The sequence below is a fragment of the Hyperolius riggenbachi genome, chromosome 3 (genome assembly GCF_040937935.1).
Source record: "Hyperolius riggenbachi isolate aHypRig1 chromosome 3, aHypRig1.pri, whole genome shotgun sequence".
In the NCBI taxonomy this organism is placed as follows: domain Eukaryota; kingdom Metazoa; phylum Chordata; class Amphibia; order Anura; family Hyperoliidae; genus Hyperolius; species Hyperolius riggenbachi.
The window spans coordinates 9,658,406-9,675,875 of NC_090648.1; the positions used below are offsets into that span (position 1 = coordinate 9,658,406).

General features: G+C 44.9%; 1 protein-coding gene across 11 annotated transcripts in view; it reads right to left on the reverse strand.

Annotated features, from left to right (window-relative positions):
• LOC137560850 (fibrinogen C domain-containing protein 1-like) overlaps window positions 1-17,470 on the reverse strand; it is a 153,214-nt gene that overhangs the window by 76,834 nt on the left and 58,910 nt on the right. For all 11 annotated transcript variants that reach the window (XM_068271999.1, XM_068271997.1, XM_068271996.1 and 8 more), the window contains 7 exons: window positions 16,521-16,562; window positions 15,204-15,251; window positions 13,052-13,099; window positions 11,593-11,634; window positions 8,304-8,351; window positions 4,776-4,817; window positions 874-921 (listed from right to left, as the gene is read on the reverse strand). In XM_068271999.1, the coding sequence (XP_068128100.1) occupies window positions 874-921; window positions 4,776-4,817; window positions 8,304-8,351; window positions 11,593-11,634; window positions 13,052-13,099; window positions 15,204-15,251; window positions 16,521-16,562 (318 nt within the window). The remainder of the gene's footprint in view (window positions 1-873; window positions 922-4,775; window positions 4,818-8,303; window positions 8,352-11,592; window positions 11,635-13,051; window positions 13,100-15,203; window positions 15,252-16,520; window positions 16,563-17,470) is intronic.

Below are 17,470 nucleotides of genomic sequence, written 5' to 3' on the forward strand. Positions count from 1 at the left end.
TGCACATACTTATGGAAGAAAGTATAAAACTATTTTTCCTAAACATCTTAGCCAACCTTTCTGTGTTTATTTTGCTAAAGCTGGGTGTTTGTTCCCTTTCTCCCCCTGTAGCTTGGCTGCCATCTACATATACAGTACATCCAGCCAGAATTATAAGTATCCTGTAACTATATCTAGATATGACCCAGATGAGGGCTACAAACTTCAATCTCCTTACAGAAAAACAATGTTTAGTAAATCCAGGCCAGGTTTCTGCTGGAGGACCTCTTATGTTACTCAACAATTTCCAACCCAGAAGAATATTAGTTAATCCAAGTCCATTATGCATTAGTCTGCGCAGTGAGCAGTGTTTCCAACCATATCAACTATGTCATATACAAGAGTAGGGATGATCACAGATATGCAAATTGTTCCAAGTTGATGCGTTGATGCACATTTATGCAATTTTTTTATGCAAATGTATGCAGTTTGAAAATGGACCAATTAATTTAAACCCAGGTTTAAAATGATTGGTTCATTTTCAAGCTGCATATATTTGCATAATTTCAGAACAATTTGCATCTCTTGATCATCGATATAAAGGAGCTGATTTTAAGAAAATCTTGGTATCACTGGGTGTCACCATTGGGTGTCTCGGTGTAATACTGCTGAAGTCTTGGATCCTGTTCCGCCATCACAGAGACACAAGCAGTACTCCAGCACAGGGCCCAGTAGAGTGGGGCCATGTTTATTCCTGCAGGAAGGGACCAGAGATGAACCCAGAAATACACCATGTTTGAGGCCTCGCAGTATTATTGATGGACTCACACAGGTCTGTCTTCTCACTGGGTAGCCGTGGTTACAGTTATTGCCGGTTTCATATTATTCACTTACTTTCTGTTTCCTGTTTGAGGTTTTCTAGTTGTGAGGTGAGTGAATCCACTATAACAGGGAAAAAAGAAATACACAGTCACATTTGGACAAGAAAATCTGCAAGATCTTAGAATAAAGGACCAAAACTGTTTCCATCGATGTAATGACACAGCCTCCAGCAAAGCCTTCTGGGATTGTGTATATGTCAATCATCCTCTAATGTCACTCAGAGCAGAGGCATGGCTGATACAGTCATTAGCTACTAAACATGGTCAATAAGATAGGAAGGATTCTGACTGACATGAAAAATGCTGATTCAGGTAATAGCTAGAATCATACCTCCCAACATTTTCACATGAGAAAGCGGGACACTTAGGCCACACCCCTAACCACACCCCCTAGTCACGCCCACCAAAAGGATTTTTAAAGAAACATTTTTTTAAAATTAAATTAATTACTTAATAATTTAATTACGCCCTAAAACTAAATAAACAATGTGGGGAGGAGGGTGAGGGTGCCCGTGGGTGGGGAGGAGGATGAGGGTGGCCGTGGGTGGGGAGGAGGGTGGCTGTGGCTGGGTGAGGAGGAGAATGAGGGTGGCTGTGGCTGGGTGGGAAGGGGGGGAGAAAATAAAATGATCAAGGCGCCTGCCGCCGGGATGCGGTATGTGGGGTGGGTGACCGCCATTACATTCCTCCCTCCTTTTCTCCTAATGTGCCCCCCAGTGTCCCCTCCATGCCTGCAGAGTAAAGTGTGCAGCAGAGCAGGCTGTCTGTCATCTTACCATTGCTCCTCGCATACCGGCATATGGCTCTTCCTGCTTCCTGTGATGTCACAGGAAGTAGAGTGAAGCCAGACCCCGGTACGCAAGGAGCAATGGTGAAATGACAGCCTGCTCTGCTGCGCACTTTACTCTGCAGGCAGAAGGGGGGGGAACAGGGGGCACATTAGGAGAAAAGGAGGGAGGAATGTAATGGCGGCCACCCATCCTGCATACCGCATCCCGGAGGCTGGTGTCTAGATCATTTTGTTGCCCCCTCTCTGCCCAGCCGGCCTGGGACACTGGGGGGCCATAATGGGATAGCAGGAGAGCCCCCCCAAATTGGGACAGTCCCACAGCATTCAGGACAGTTTGTGGCTTGTCTAGAATGACTAACAATAATTAATTTTCTTGCTATCTTTAAAAACTTTAAACTTCTTCTTCCGGCAAAATAGAGAGTACTGTAGATACTGGATTAGAACCATACCAACATGAATATGATTTTGCCTTCCTTAAAAATAAAGTTGTAATAGTTCAGCTTTAAGTGTGGTGTCCCATGATGCAAATATGCAAATCCTCTCTTCATGTCCCTGACAGCCAGGCACACATCCAGGTCTATAGTGTATAGTGGGGCTGTATAGCTCCATCAGTGCTCTGCTCCCCCTAGAACATGTTGCTAGCCTACAGGCTAGAGATGCGTCCATAGAGTGTCGGCCTGTAGTGTTCCTGAGGGCCACCATCAGAAATGTATTGGCCCCATCCTTGTAAATCCTACTGAGTCCCTCCCATTCCCCTTTGCTCTCACACCCCAAATCCCAATCAGCGATGATTGTAATCAGTTAATTACGATTATGCAAAATTCTGCCTAAATTTTCACAATTATGCCTATATGTAAATACAAATTGTTAATTCAGTTGATTTTGTATAATCAGTAATTTTTGCATGAATTTTTGCATAATGTTGTGTCAAATTTGGGGGTGAATAGCAAAGCTCCCATACATGCTATTGTCACAAAAATGGCTACATATGTCAAAAAGAATAGTGGGTACAAGTCAAAAAATAATTTTTCAAAAAGACCTGAAAGATCAGAAAACTGATTTTAAAAATGCAAAGAAAAATGTTTTTTAACCACTTTACCCCCGCCCGTACGAATTTCTCCGTCCCTTTTTCCATCCTTTAACCCCCAGGGACGAAGAAATCCGCACTTTCCACGCTCCCGCCGCTGCCCGTGCTCCCGCTAGTAAACACGCCGCCCGCCGCTAGTAAACACGCCGCCGCCCGCTCGCCCGGAGATCAATGAACGGAAAAATCCATTCCCGTTCATTGATCTAAGCCCCGCAATGATCCGCTGCTCTCCGATGGGCAGCGCGATCATTGTGAAATAAAACCCACGTGTCCAGCCTCCTTATACTTCCTCCAATCATCCGGAAGGACGCTTGGAGGTCGCATTAAACAAAAATTTACTGTTGCCATCTTGTGGCCAAATAGTAAAACTACACCCTAAGCATTTTTTAAATAGAAATATATTGGTGCTACACAAAAAATTAACTCATTACCTCCCACACTCCCCATTTTTATTTTTTGTAATTAAAAAAAAATTAAAAAAATTTACAATTAAAAAAATACATAAATAGTTACCTTAGGGACTGAACTTTTTAAATATTTATGTCAGGAGGGTATAACACTGTTACTTTGTAAACTATGGGCTTGTAATTAGGGATGGACGCAAAACTGAAAAAAATGCACCTTTATTTCCAAATAAAATATTGGAGCCAAACATTGTGATAGGGACATAATTTAAACGGTTTTATAACCGGGACAAAATGGCAAATACATTTCATGGGTTTTAATTACAGTAGCATGCATTATTTAAAAACTACAATGGCCAAAAACTGAAAAATAATTAATTTTTTTCCCACATTTTTCCTATTTTCCCATTAAAACACATTTAGAATAAAATAATTCTTGGCATAATGTCCCACCTAAAGAAAGCCTAATTGGTGGCGGAAAAAACAAGATCTAGTTCATTTCATTGCGATAAGCAATGATAAAGTTATAGACGAATGAATGGAAGGAGCGCTGAAAGGTGAAAATTGCTCTGGTGCTCAGGGGGTAAAACCCCTCAGTGGTGGAGTGGTTAAACTCAGAAAACATTTTTTTTTGTATTTTTAAAATCAATTTTCTCAAAAACTGCAAGGTCTTTTTGAAAAATTCTTGTTTTTGACTTTTTGACTTTTGCCAGCTAGTCTCTCCTTAACATATGTAACATTTTGGCAGCAATAGAATGTATGGAAGCTTTGCTATGAACCACTGAAATTGGCCCAAAATTATGCGAACAATGACTAATTACGCAAAATTATAAATGATTACAATTACATACAAAATGAATTACAATTTTCCCCAAAATTTTGCATTACGGTTACGATGCGTAATTGTGAATTATGATGCGTAATTATGTACAGGCGTAATTTCTGATCATCATTAATCCCAATCTGCTAGAAAAAGCTGTTTGACCAAAAATGAGTCAGTATTACCCCATAAAGGGGAATTAATAGACGGGAATTCATCCAAACATTCATTTTGCATCCTCAGGTACACAGTGCCAAGAGTGGTTATGTTATCTGTGATATCCATATCCATAATAACACCGATACGTTACCTACGGCATCCACCTGTGCCAAATCTGTGTACACCAATCTTTCTGCTACAACTACTCATAGTTACGCCATTAGCAACCAGGCTAGATCGCCCTTCTTACTGATAATAAACAGGAGGGTCACACCTTGGCCTCATATATAGTTAGACACAGAAATCATTATATCAGTTTATTAGCTGACTAGCAGACCCAAGCCCATTTAAAAACGGGCTCTGAGGTCTGTGTTTCTCGCCGCCGCCCGCCGCATGTTACTGCATGTGCGCGCGCACCCGCCGCGGTCACAACCACCACACATCTGGCCTCCAATTCACACACCTGCCCGGCTCCCTGGCCCCGTCCTCCTGTCTCTGTGTAGCTGGGTCCGTGCTGCGCACATGCGCAGTAGCAAAAAGCACGGACCCAGCTATACAGGGACTGCACACGCAGGGACACAGGGGTTTTATTATAGAGGAATCTATACAGTATGTGTTTCTTATTAGCTGAAATATGTGTTCCTGCTTCACTTACCCCTATTCCGGAGCTGTGACGCTTCCTCCAAGGAGCTCATCTCTGCAGAGAAAATACTGTGAGGATCTCCAACCATATACAAGAACTCACAAAGCACATGTTATTAGTAATATTACTATTGATTTATAAAAGTGCCAACATAGTCCGTGGCACTGACACATATAACCAGAGATAGGATGTTCTGCAGATTTTATATAACGTAATTACTGGTCCATCACATGTCCCCTTGTCACATCTCACTCGAGTCCTCCTTCCTCTGAGAAAACGTCGCATGATGCAATGTTTCGGGCACACCCGGTGCGACGTTTTAGGCGCATCAGGTGTGACGTTTTGGTCGCACCTGATGCAACGTTTTGCGCGCATTAACTTAGCGCGCAATGTGTAAAATTTTGCATGCGCGAACAGTAATGGCTTTAGACTTGCAAACTACTTAGCACCCTAGTTTGCACATCCAAAGCTTTTAGGCGTGCTAACTAGGTTAGCACCCTTTTGTGAATCGAGCCCCTGGTGTGTTCCGAAACTTTGAAACCAGAAGTCTGGGGTGCTGATTATTGTCTTTGGGGTTCCTTTCTTTCCCTGTTCTTAACCTCCTTGGCGGTAACCCCAAGCTACGGCTGAGGCAGAAAACCACAGCTCAGAGCAGGAACCCCGATCTGCACTCGGGGTAGCTGCCAGATGCTCTATGCAGAGCAATGCCCGCAACTCAAATTTGAACCCACCTCCCGGGGGATCCTGACATCGGCCACTATTCTTCCTCTGCTCCTCCGTGGCTCTGTTTCCCCCTGGTGAGATTGCCGTCTGTCGTCATGACAAATTCACTTTAGGGTTGCAGTGCCACCCGGAGGACGGAGGGAAAACTGCAGCGCTGGATGCCAGGGAGGTGAGTGATTGCTGGCAGCATGATTTTTCCAGGTTTTAGGGTCTGAAAGAATGCAAAAAAATTGCACCGCTCTTAGACCCTAATAAGATGCTCATCTAAGGAGAGGGAAGGCTCTGGGTGCTCCTGAAGACGTGCTGCTCCATACTGCGCATGTGTGAACACGCATTCTTGCTCACTTGTGCATGTGCAGTAAGAAGCAGCCCATCTTCAGGACCACTCAGCTGGTGCCAAAACCTCCAGCAGTGGAAGTGAGAGGTCTCTGACCCATCGGTCCAAGATTGCTATTGCTAAAGGGGTATCCAGCGCTGGAATATGGGTGCCGTAAGAGCCTAGCCTTTTCCCTGTAGCACCCAAAGCCTTCCTTCTTAGGCGGGTATCCCTCTTTCCTCTTCTTAGGTGAGTATCTTTTTTTGTTGTTGTTTTTTTTTTTACTTCACTTCAGACTCCCTTTCAAAGTTTTTTCCCCACAGCCTCCTGGAAGTTCCCTGCACTGTGAAAAAGTGATTCTGACCTGGGCATGAATGAGTTCAGAAGATATCATGCTGAGTGATAGAAATCCCTCATTCACATCTTCTTTCTTTCATGCACAAGTGCTTCACCCTACTGGGCATGTGCAGATCAGAACTCATGCATGCCCAGCTCAGTAGCAATAATGATCAGCCACTGGTACTACCTGGAGAATATTAGACTGACGGGTGCATCAATTATTAACCACTAATGGAAATCTAGGCAGTGTTTGAGGATGTTCATTTCTGACATGATGTAGATTTGTATAGCAGCAGTCCTGCTGTCCCCCCCCCCCCCCCCCGCCCCAGTAACCGCTTCCATGAACAACTACATCATGCAGGGGTTAAAGAGATTGGGAACAAGGAGCAGGCAAGACCCTGATGATAACAAGCAGCATGAAGTGTCCAGAGTAAGCTATGTAGACCACCATGGGCTTAAAGCACAACAGAAGTGCAAGGGATATGGCGGCTGCCAAATGTATTTCCTTTTAAACAATACCGGTTGCCTGGCAAACCTGCTGATCTCTTTGGCTGCAGAAGTGGCTGAATCACACACCCTGAAACAAGCATACAGCTAATCCAGTCTGACTTCAGTCTGAAACACCTGATGTACATGCTTATTCAGGGGCTACGGATAAAGGTATTAGAGGCAGAGGATCAGCAGGATTGCCAGGCAATCTACATTGTTTATTAGGTAATATTATCTATCTATCTATCTATCTATCTATCTATAATCTATCTATCTATAATCTATCTATCTATCTATATACAGTGCTGCCCATAATTATTCATACCCCTGGCAAATTTTGACTTAATGTTAATTTTATTCAACCAGCAAGTACTTTTTTTGATAGGAAATGACATAGGTGTCTCCCAAACGATAATAACACAAAGTACAAGAGGCATTATTGTGGGAAGAAAACATTTCTAAGCTTTTATTTACATTTGAGCAAAAAGTGTCCAGTCCAACATTATTCATCCCGTTCTCAATAATCAATAGAAAAACCTTTATTGGCTATTACAGCAATCAAACGCTTCCTATAATTGCAGACCAGCTTTTTGCAACTTCTAACTTGTTATACTGGGTGTCTATCTGAGGAGCAGTAAAAAAGGGCGCAGGAGACTAGTGGACAAATCGGGCGCCGCCATTCACTCCCATAATAATTATCATTTACTGGGCGCCGAACAGGAAAAAAGGGCGCCCGAGAATAATAACGTTTTCCAACGGCGCCCGAAGATTTTTCATGTTTTATAACTGCTTGTGATGATTTACGTTTCCTATTCCAATAAAACATTATTTTAAATGTTATCCCTTACTGTTTGTAAAACATTATTATTCACGAAACAAAGCGATCAGTACGTAACGTAAATTGTAATATATTTTATCCCTTACTGTTTCTAAAACATTATTCTACACACAATGCAGTGATCACTAAGGAGGGTCTTAGGTTTAGGCACCACCAGGGGGGTCTTAGGTTTAGGCAACAACAGGGGGGTCTTAGGTTTAGGCACCATCAGGGGGGTCTTAGGTTTAGGCACCAACAGGGGGGTCTTAGGTTTAGGCACCACCAGGGGGTCTTAGGTTTAGGCACCACCAGGGGGGTCTTAGGTTTAGGCACCAACAGGGGGGTCTTAGGTTTAGGCACCAACAGTGGGGTCTAGGGGTTAGGGGTAGGTACAGGGAGGGTTACTTAGTAAAATTTTTTTAAACGTTATTATACGTTTCACTTTTTAAACGGAAAATTAACGTTTTTACAATTGCCGATTTCATGCACATTATTTAATGATTTATAACTTTATAAAACATTCATTTTAAACGAAATACAGTACAATATATTTTTAAACGTTATTTATGCTTATCGTTTAAAACCCCGCTCCCTTTTTTCCCAGCGCCCATTTTTAACGTACGCGTCTATCTGTGTGTACAGAACACGCTGGTCCAGTCAAAAACAAGCTGCACTGCATACAATTGGTTGGCATGCAAGCCAGAAGAATCAGCATGTCATGTGCCATCTCTAGCTGGGAGAATCTCTGACTGTCTGCCTAGCCCTACAGGGAATTATGACAACCCTGCATGATGGGAATGTTTGTCCAGCTCCAGCTGAGGATTTATTATCTGCAGGTTACATTACTGTGACTTACTTCCTGTTTCCTGTTTCAGCTCTGCCAATTGTGAAGTCAGGTCTGAGACTAAAAGAGAGAAAAATACATGTAGCATTATATCTAGAGAGATGAGTGATGTTATATCCTAAAGCAGGCAGCGGTATAGGCGACACGATGCAACAGCCCTCCCGCCCACTGCAACCAATGGCAACAAACTGCAGGACTTACAATTTACATGATATTTGCATGCAAGACAGATTTATTTGCATTTAATTAACTCATGCCCTGACAATCAGCTTATAAATTGTTTAAATGTCACAAAAATGTTATATTCAACTACAAATAAGTAAGTATAATTAACACTTTTTAATCAGAGTGTGTCATCAAGCCAACAGAGCAGTGATGGATAACCTTGGCACTCCAGCTGTGACAAAACTACAAATCCCATCATGCCTCTGCCTCCCCGAGTTATGCTTAGAGCTGTCAGAGTACTGCAATGCCTCATGGGACTTGTAGTTCCACCACAGCTGGAGAGCCAAGGTCAGCCAGCACTGCAATAGAGCTTCAGGATTATTGTTCTAGTCAGGTGGGGTGTTAATCAGATTCATTTGCTTTGGCGTTACTGAAAATAACAAGTTCACTAAAGGGGCAACTATAAGTAACGATGAGCACAAGTTTTGCATAATCGTACTTTCGTATCATAATTCATAATTTTGATGCAAAATAGTAAAACAAAATTTTCTGTAAAAGCGTACTTAATGTTGTTTGTAAGTGTAAACAAGGAAGTGTCATTTCTCAGTTTTGCATAATTTTCACTTAATTTCTGGCCGACTTAAGCGGTTAATAGCTAAGCCCCCATACAAGCTAATGCTATCATCACTAAAATATTAAAGGGAATGGTGAGAACAAGCGTTTTGTTGTTGTTGTTGTTGTTTAATTCCTTGTAGTCTTTGAGAAAATCATTTATTCAAACCGTAATTTTTTTAGTTTAAAAACCATTCTTCTTTTAGATTTTTTTTGTGTGTTTTTTGTTTGTTTTTGTTTTTGCCTTGTTTCCACCCTTCTTCTTAACATGTGTAGTCATTTTGGTGATGATAGCATGTATGGGACTTTGCCATTAACCTCTAAAGTCAGCACAACATTATGCAGAATTATGCAAAATTAGAAGTATGCTACAAACCCATGCAGGCTGGTATAACCAGAATGTGAAGCCTGGATTGTGTGGGGTGCGACTTAAGCTATATCAGCATGGCCTGATCTTTAATTGTCGCTGCCCAAGGCCTGATGCCACTGACTGCACCCCACAACCCCCACCCACCTTCTGCCCGCTGAATGATATGATCAGAGCAATATTTGGCATTGGTTTCTGTCATTTGGCAAACTTATCGTGTTTTGCCCCTTTAGGGGGGACACAAATAGTGATGGCAGAACAGTTTGCTGGGAGAACAGTTCCCAGTGAACTTGCGCTGATCTTTGCCCGTTTGCATTTAATACAAACTTTTGTCAAAAGTTTGTGTTCGCGTTTAACATTAAAGCCAATGGCCACCAAATTTAGCAGTTAATAACAACACTCCTGTAAGTGGGGACTCCCAGATGCAAACACCTCACATCCAGAAACACTGTTTCCTTCTGCTCCTCACTCTGCAGGGAGGGAGGAGGAGGGGAGGAATTTCAGAATTTCAAGCCACGCAAAGTTTGCTCAGCCCTGGTATAGGGGATGGAGGCCACTAGACACCAGTGAACTGTACAGGGGAAGGAGGACCACTAAACACCAAGGAACTGTATAGGGGAGGGATGGGACCACTAGACACCAGGGAACTGTATAGGGGAGGGATGGGGCCACTAGACTCCAGTGAACTGTACAGGGGAGGGAGGACCACTAGACACCAGGGAACAGTATAGGGGAGGAATGGGACCACTAGACACCAGGGAACTGTATAGGGGAGGGAGGGGACCACTAGACACCATGGAACTGTATAGGGGAGGGAGGGGACCACTAGACACCAGGGAACAGTATAGGGGAGGAATGGGACCACTAGACACCAGGGAACTGTATAGGGAAGGGAAGGGGCCACTAGACACCAGGGAACTGTACAGAGGAAGGAGGACCACTAGACACCAAGGAACTGTGTAGGGGAGGGATGGGACCACTAGACACCAGGGAACTGTATAGGGGAGGGATAGGGCCACTAGACTCCAGTGAACTGTACAGGGGAGGGAGGACCACTAGACACCAGGGAACAGTATAGGGGAGGAATGGGACCACTAGACACCAGGGAACTGTATAGGGGAGGGATGGGGCCACTAGACTCCAGTGAACTGTACAAGGGAGGGAGGACCACTAGACACCAGGGAACAGTATAGGGGAGGAATGGGACCACTAGACACCAGGGAACTGTATAGGGGAGGCAGGGGGCCACTAGACACCAGGGAACTGTATAGGGGAGGGAGGGGACCACTAGACACCAGGGAACAGTATAGGGGAGGGAGGGGGCCACTAGACACCAGGGAACTGTATAGGGGAGGGAGGGGACCACTAGACACCAAGGAACTGTGTAGGGGAGGGAGGACCACTAGACACCAGGGAACAGTATAGGGGGGAGTGGGGGCCACTAGACTCCAGTGAACTGTATAGGGGAGGGAGGACCACTAGACACCAAGGAACTGTGTAGGGGAGGGAGGACCACTAGACTCCAGTGAACTGTATAGGAGAAGGAGGACCACTAAACACCAAGGAACTGTATAGGGGAGCGATGGGACCACTAGACAGCAGGGAACTGTATAGGGGAGGGATGGGGCCACTAGACTCCAGTGAACTGTACAGGGGAGGGAGGACCACTAGAAACCAGGGAACAGTATAGGGGAGGAATGGGACCACTAGACACCAGGGAACTGTATAGGGGAGGAGGGGGCCACTAGACACCAGGGAACTGTATAGGGAGGAATGGGGCCACTAGATACCAGGGAACTGTATAGGGGAGGGAGGGGGCCACTAGACACCAGGGAACTGTATAGGGGAGGGAGGGGGCCACTAGACTCCAGTGAACTGTATAGGGGAGGGAGGAGGGCCACTAGACTCCAGTGAACTGTATAGGGGAGGGAGGAGGCCACTAGACACCAGGGAACTGTATAGGGGAGGGAGGGGGCCACTAGACACCAGGGAACTGTATAGGGGAGGGAGGGGGCCACTAGACTCCAGTGAATTGTATGGGGAGGGAGGGGAGGCACTAGGTATTGAGGTTGGCTCACAATGTGGTCCCTATGTGCAATTGTGGCCTACTTTGTATTTGAGTTTGACACCCCTGAAGTAGACATTAAAGAGGCTTACCATTATTAAGCAGCTGTGACAGTTCTTCTGTGATGTTTTTATCTGAGGAGGAGACAAACAGACACGTAACTAGTGTTCCACCACACAGGAGAGCTTGCAGTAGACCATGAGGGCTGCATTCACTACACTATGGCCAGTAATAAGAGCCGTGTGTAAGAATATATTCATTTGTGGGGGTAGAGTTTGTGACGCCAAGTTTGAATGATAATTATAGCTGAGTGTCATCAGCATAGCAGCGATATGTTACACCATGTTTTTGGATGATTTTTCCAAGTGATAGCATGTGTATATTGTAAACGGAAAAGGTGTTAGCATTGACCCCTGAGGCACATCATATTTTAGTGATGCAGGTTGGACAGGAAATGCCTCAGAGATAGTCTTTGTGTTCTTCTAGCCCAATGATCTGCAAACTTGGCTCTCCAGTTGTTACGGAACTACAAGTCCCACAATGCATTGCAGGAGTCTGATAGCCACAGTCATGACTCATAAAGGCAAAATCATTGTGGGACTTGTAGTTTCTTAAAGGAAAACTTAAGTCAACTATAAAAAATGAGATTGCCGCAATAGCAGCATAGGGGGCGATATACAGGCTGGGAATGCGAAGAATCACTTGCGTTCCCATGCCTGGCCAAACCGGTAGTGTTCGCCGGCGGGTCCTGAAGCGTCAGAGCGGGGCTGCGAGGGCACCGATCGGCTACTGGGGGCTGAGGGAAGCCCCAGGTGAGTAAATCTCATTTTTTATAGTTGACTTAAGTTTTCCTTTAACAGCTGGAGAGCCAAGTTTGGAGATCATTGTACTAGCCAAGAGGCATTGAACCACTTCAATGCTGGTCATGTTCACTTAATTTTTACACATGTCTACACATGGCCCCAGTCCGAATATGTATCATTCAGACTATGAAACACACTGCCTACCCCCTTACACGCACATTTTGGGGGAGAAAAATGTGTTTTATGTTCCCAAAAAAATACGGTACCACTAGGCCTACAGTAGCCATAGCAGCTACCATTGGGTCCAAAAGCAGAAAGCCAATCTGTCCGTAATCTGTCACTTGTATTTAAAAAGAGCATATAATTGTTGGGTGCAGAGCCTGTAAGGGAGTTATAATGAAAATTTCAGTGGCCTTACTCCCCTGCAGGAAGTGACATCACTAATCACACGATCTGGGAAGAAAGGCAATGGAGTATTTAACAGTACGTTTAGGAGACATTACCTCCACCACTGGTTTCCTGTAGAATATGGATCTGTATATCTATAGGTGGTGAATAACCACTAACTTTATCTAACGTATATGATTGAACATTACTTTATCCACTCACATCCGGACAGAAGATTGCTACTACTGAAGTGTAAGTGGGGTCAGGGTCCATCACAATTTGTTCCCGGTTCTGGATCTCAGTGCTGCCATTGTGAGATCAGAGATAGAAGGCCACAGATATCATCAGAGGCTCTACTCACCCCTGGTCTTCAGATAGGACACATCTTCTGTGATGCTCTTGTTGTTGTCTGTGGAGAAGACAAAATAGGAACGAATTAATCTTCTTTCATACAAGATCAAAAAATGCTGAAAGTGATAGTCTTTAGTTATAGTGGTGATCAGGGGGGACATCTCACAAACGTTTGAGCAGTTACCAAATTAAGCTTTTGTGAAATTCCAATAATCTCTAATGGGGAGATTCACAATGGTGTCCAGGAGCAGCAGTTACCCAACTGCATATTCTAAAGACTGAAACCTGAGCCGATAACATCTATTTTGTTTGGATTTGCCTTCAGTGGACCCTCCTGAGATGCCTAAGCATCTCATTATTGGTCGACACAATGATGGACACACTTGTCTTGTAGTTCACCTGTATGGGGATTTTTTCTTATAGCACAAAACATCAAGATGTCTCAGTCTCAAGTGGTCATAATAAATTAGAGATGGTCAGTGCAGCTTTATTCCAAAAAAGGCAACATTTTAAATCTTAAACTCCTTAATTTGACATGTCCAATTCCAATCTGCATGCCATCTGCAACAAATCTGTACAAACTTGAAAGCATTGATCATCTCCATGGCATATACTGATCAATCTATCAGTAGATGTGAAAAGTAAGAGATGCAGACCTGCATAAATCAATCAGAGAATGCAGATTTTTTTTCGCAAAAATCGGATCACCACAGTCATTTTTCTAATTTTCTGATTTCCGGTGTTCCATTTTTCTATTTTTTTTTTTTTTTTATTTCTTCTTGTCATTTTTGCATTGTCTGATTCTCTTGTATAGCCAGACTTAATGTATATAACAGAACAAGCTGATTTCATCACAGTGCTGTGTTGATTGTCTTGGTGCCAGCGCTGTGAGCCTTATTTGGGCATTTAGAGTTGCAAACATTGTTTCCCCAAAGACAGCCACAGTGTGACACCTTTACATTACCAAACTGCAAAGTAAGGTACGGCCTGCTAATGAAAGGTAGGAAATGCTCTATGTAGGGGGCTGCATATGGAAGAGGGGGCTGAACATCCAGGGCACATGGAGGGTTACTCATAGGATCAGCTGCTGAACTTGGAAGAGGAGCCAACTATATAGAAGCTGCACATATATATATATATATATTTATTTATTTATTTTACTTTCACTAAAAGCTTTACTGAGATTCCAACAAAGATTGAATACAAACAGAAAAGAGAAGACATTGAATATGCATTTATAAGCTCAACACAGACACAGGTACATTAAGTCCAAATCTGAGAATACACTAGATCCAAACTTATTAGACAACGTGGAAGTGATCTAACAATAAATATTAACAAAATGTGAGCAATCAGAGGGTCAACATTTTAATTACATAGAAAAGTCGAGGAGAGTGTAGGTGTTGTAGTCTTGGAAATCAAAATGTAACTAAGTTTATTGCAGCGTGAAACAAAATAAGTTTGCTACTTATCTGAGGAAGTCTAGTGCAGTGGCAAAATGGAGTAATGGTTAAGGGCTCTGACACAGGAGACCTGGGTTCGAATCTCGTCTCTGTCTGTTCAGTAAGCCAGCACCTATTCAGCAGGAGACCTTAGGCAAGTCTTCCTAACACTGCTATCTTGTCTATTTTTTCTCTTGACAACTGTTGAACACAAAATACAAGGCCATGTCTGGCTACATGTCAGTAAGCAGTGGCTGAATGGTGTAATGGTGAAGGGCTCTGCCTCTGACACAGGAGACCAGAGTTTGAATCTCATCTCTGTCTGTTCAGTAAGCCATCACCTATTCAGTGGGAGACCTTAGGCAAGTCTTCCTAACACTGCTACTGTCTATAGAGTGTGCCCTAGTGGCTGCAGCTCTGGCCTAACACTGCTACTGCCTATAGAGTGTATCCTAGTGGCTGCAGCTCTGGCGCTTTGAGTCCGCCAGGAGAAAAACGAGATATAAGTGTTCTGTGTTTGTTTGTTTGTGATGGCTAACCTTGGCACTCCAGCTGTGACAAAACTACAAATCCCATCAGGCCTCTGCCTTCCCAAGTTATGCTTAGAGCTGTCAGAGCATTGCAATGCCTCATGGGACTTGTAGTTCCACCACAGCTGGAGTGCCAAAGTTAGCCACCACTGGTCTAGTGTGTAATTGCATTACTACTTTCATCACTTACCTTTTACATCCTTTTGGAGCTTTGCAAGGTGTGAAGTGATGTTGTTGACTGAAGGAAAAGCAGACGTAAAATAATGTGTTATATTGTAATATGGATATTGTGTCACATGAATAAGCATCTGCAAAGGGTTGAGTTCTGAATGGGATTTGCATGGACTTGATTTTTTGGAGGTGTGATGACTCTCGTTTCCACCGGAACTCCCCACAATAGATGGCCTGATATCAGAGGACCACAGACTACCTTTGTTGTGTCCATATTGTAGGGCAAAGAGGCAGAAGAGTGGTATGGGGGTCACTTATGTCTCTTCACATATTTACAAGCTGATCCCAACAAACTCTTCAAGTATAAACAAGGGCGTAACTAGGTGCCACCAGGTCCCCCTGCAGAAATACTGAGCGCCCCCCCCCCCCCCGGGCCCGCTCTGAGCTGTTTTGGGGGGCTGGAGGGGTAGCAGCATGGGGGGAAAGCTGTGGCCACAGTCGGCGGGGAGGGGGGACGGTCCTCCCCCCTCCCTCACCTCGGGCTCTCCCCTCTGCACTCCCCTCCAGCATCAATACGATTGTGTGTGCAGGCGGCGGGGCAGCGGCAGATACATACCTTCCGTGCGCTCCAGCATGGATGTTCCTCTCTAGCTTCTGACGTGACTTCCTGTATAAACAGGAAGTTGCGTCAGACACTAGAGGGAGAAACTTCCTCGCTGGAGCGTACGGAAGTTATGTATCTTCCGCTGCCCCGCCGCCTGCACACACAATCGTATTGATGCTGGAGGGGAGTGCAGAGGGGAGAGCCCGAGGTGAGGGAGGGGGGAGGACCGTCCCCCCTCCCCGCCGAAGTGCAGCATGGCTTGCCCCTCATGCTGCGACCTCTCCAGCCGCCCAAAACAGCCCCGAGCGGGCCCCAGGGGGGCCGGGCACCCCCCTCCCCCCCGCGGGGGCAGGGGCTGCAGGCCCTATTGTTACACCAGTGAGTATGAGGTCACCCCCCTTTATTCCATGCACGGTCACCTCTGGACGGATTATTTTCATTACTGTCATTATTATTTATTTATATGGCACCAGCATCATCTGTGGTTCTGTACAGCTTACAGAACAAGCAAAAACAGGCACAATAAATACATACATAATATACACATAATACAATGGAACACGGAGACACAAAATTACAGAAAACAAACACAGAGTAAGTGTAGGAGAAAAGCAACCAGCAATAGCGATACATGCCAGCACTGCAGAAACAGGAAATACTAACTTATACAAGATTAGGAAATACTAGTAGAAAGCCTCATAACTACTACTATAGAAGCTCATAACTACTCACCATTAAACTTCAGATAAGACACTTCCTCTGCAATATCTTCATCTAGGAAAGAGATTGGATAAATACATGTAAGGAAAAGGAAAACAGTCTACTTGACAAAATAATCTAGCATAGTCATAAGCACTGGCGTAACAATAGGGCCTGCAGCCCCTGCTCCCGCTCGGGCCGTTTTGAGGGGCTGGAGGGGTCGCAGCATGGGGGGAAAGCCGTGGCCACAGTCGGCAGGGAAGGGGGGACGTTCACCCCCCTCCCTCACCTCGGGGCTCTCCCCTCTGCGCTCCCCTCCAGCTTAAAGAAGTGTCAGTGGGCAGCGGCGAACAACGGACTTATACCGGAAGTCGCGTCAGAGTCTAGCGAGAGGAACGCAGGTTGGTGGAGCGCACGGAAGGTATGTATCTGTTTCCTGCTCGCCGCTGCCCACGGACACTTCTGTAAGCTGGAGGGGAGCGCAGAGGGGAGAGCCCCAAGGTGAGGGAGGGGGGGGAACATCCCCCCCCCCCCCCCCGCCGACTGTGGCCACGGCTTTCCCCTCATGCTGCGACCCCTCCAGCCCCCCAAAACGGCCCCGAGCAGGCCCCAGGAGGGAGGGGGGTGCTCTGAAATTTTGTAGGGGGGCCCGGTGGGGCCTAGTTACGCCCCTGGTCATAAGATATGTATTTTACACAAATCCATAGTGTCCATAGTTTGTACCAGTGCAATGACTGTAAATCTATATTTATAAAATCTGCGCAACGATCACGCAAAAACACATTGACCGAGTTCAACAAAACTTGGTATACAGATCCCTTACTATCCTGGGATGATATGTTCTGGGGGTCTTGCGTCCCCCTTGCACACCTGGGCGGAGCTACAAACAGCCAATCAGATTTCACCCATTCATGTCAATGGAAAAAATGGAAAAGGCTGCCATTCTCACAGTAATCAAGCCAGAGTCTCCAAACTTGGCACAG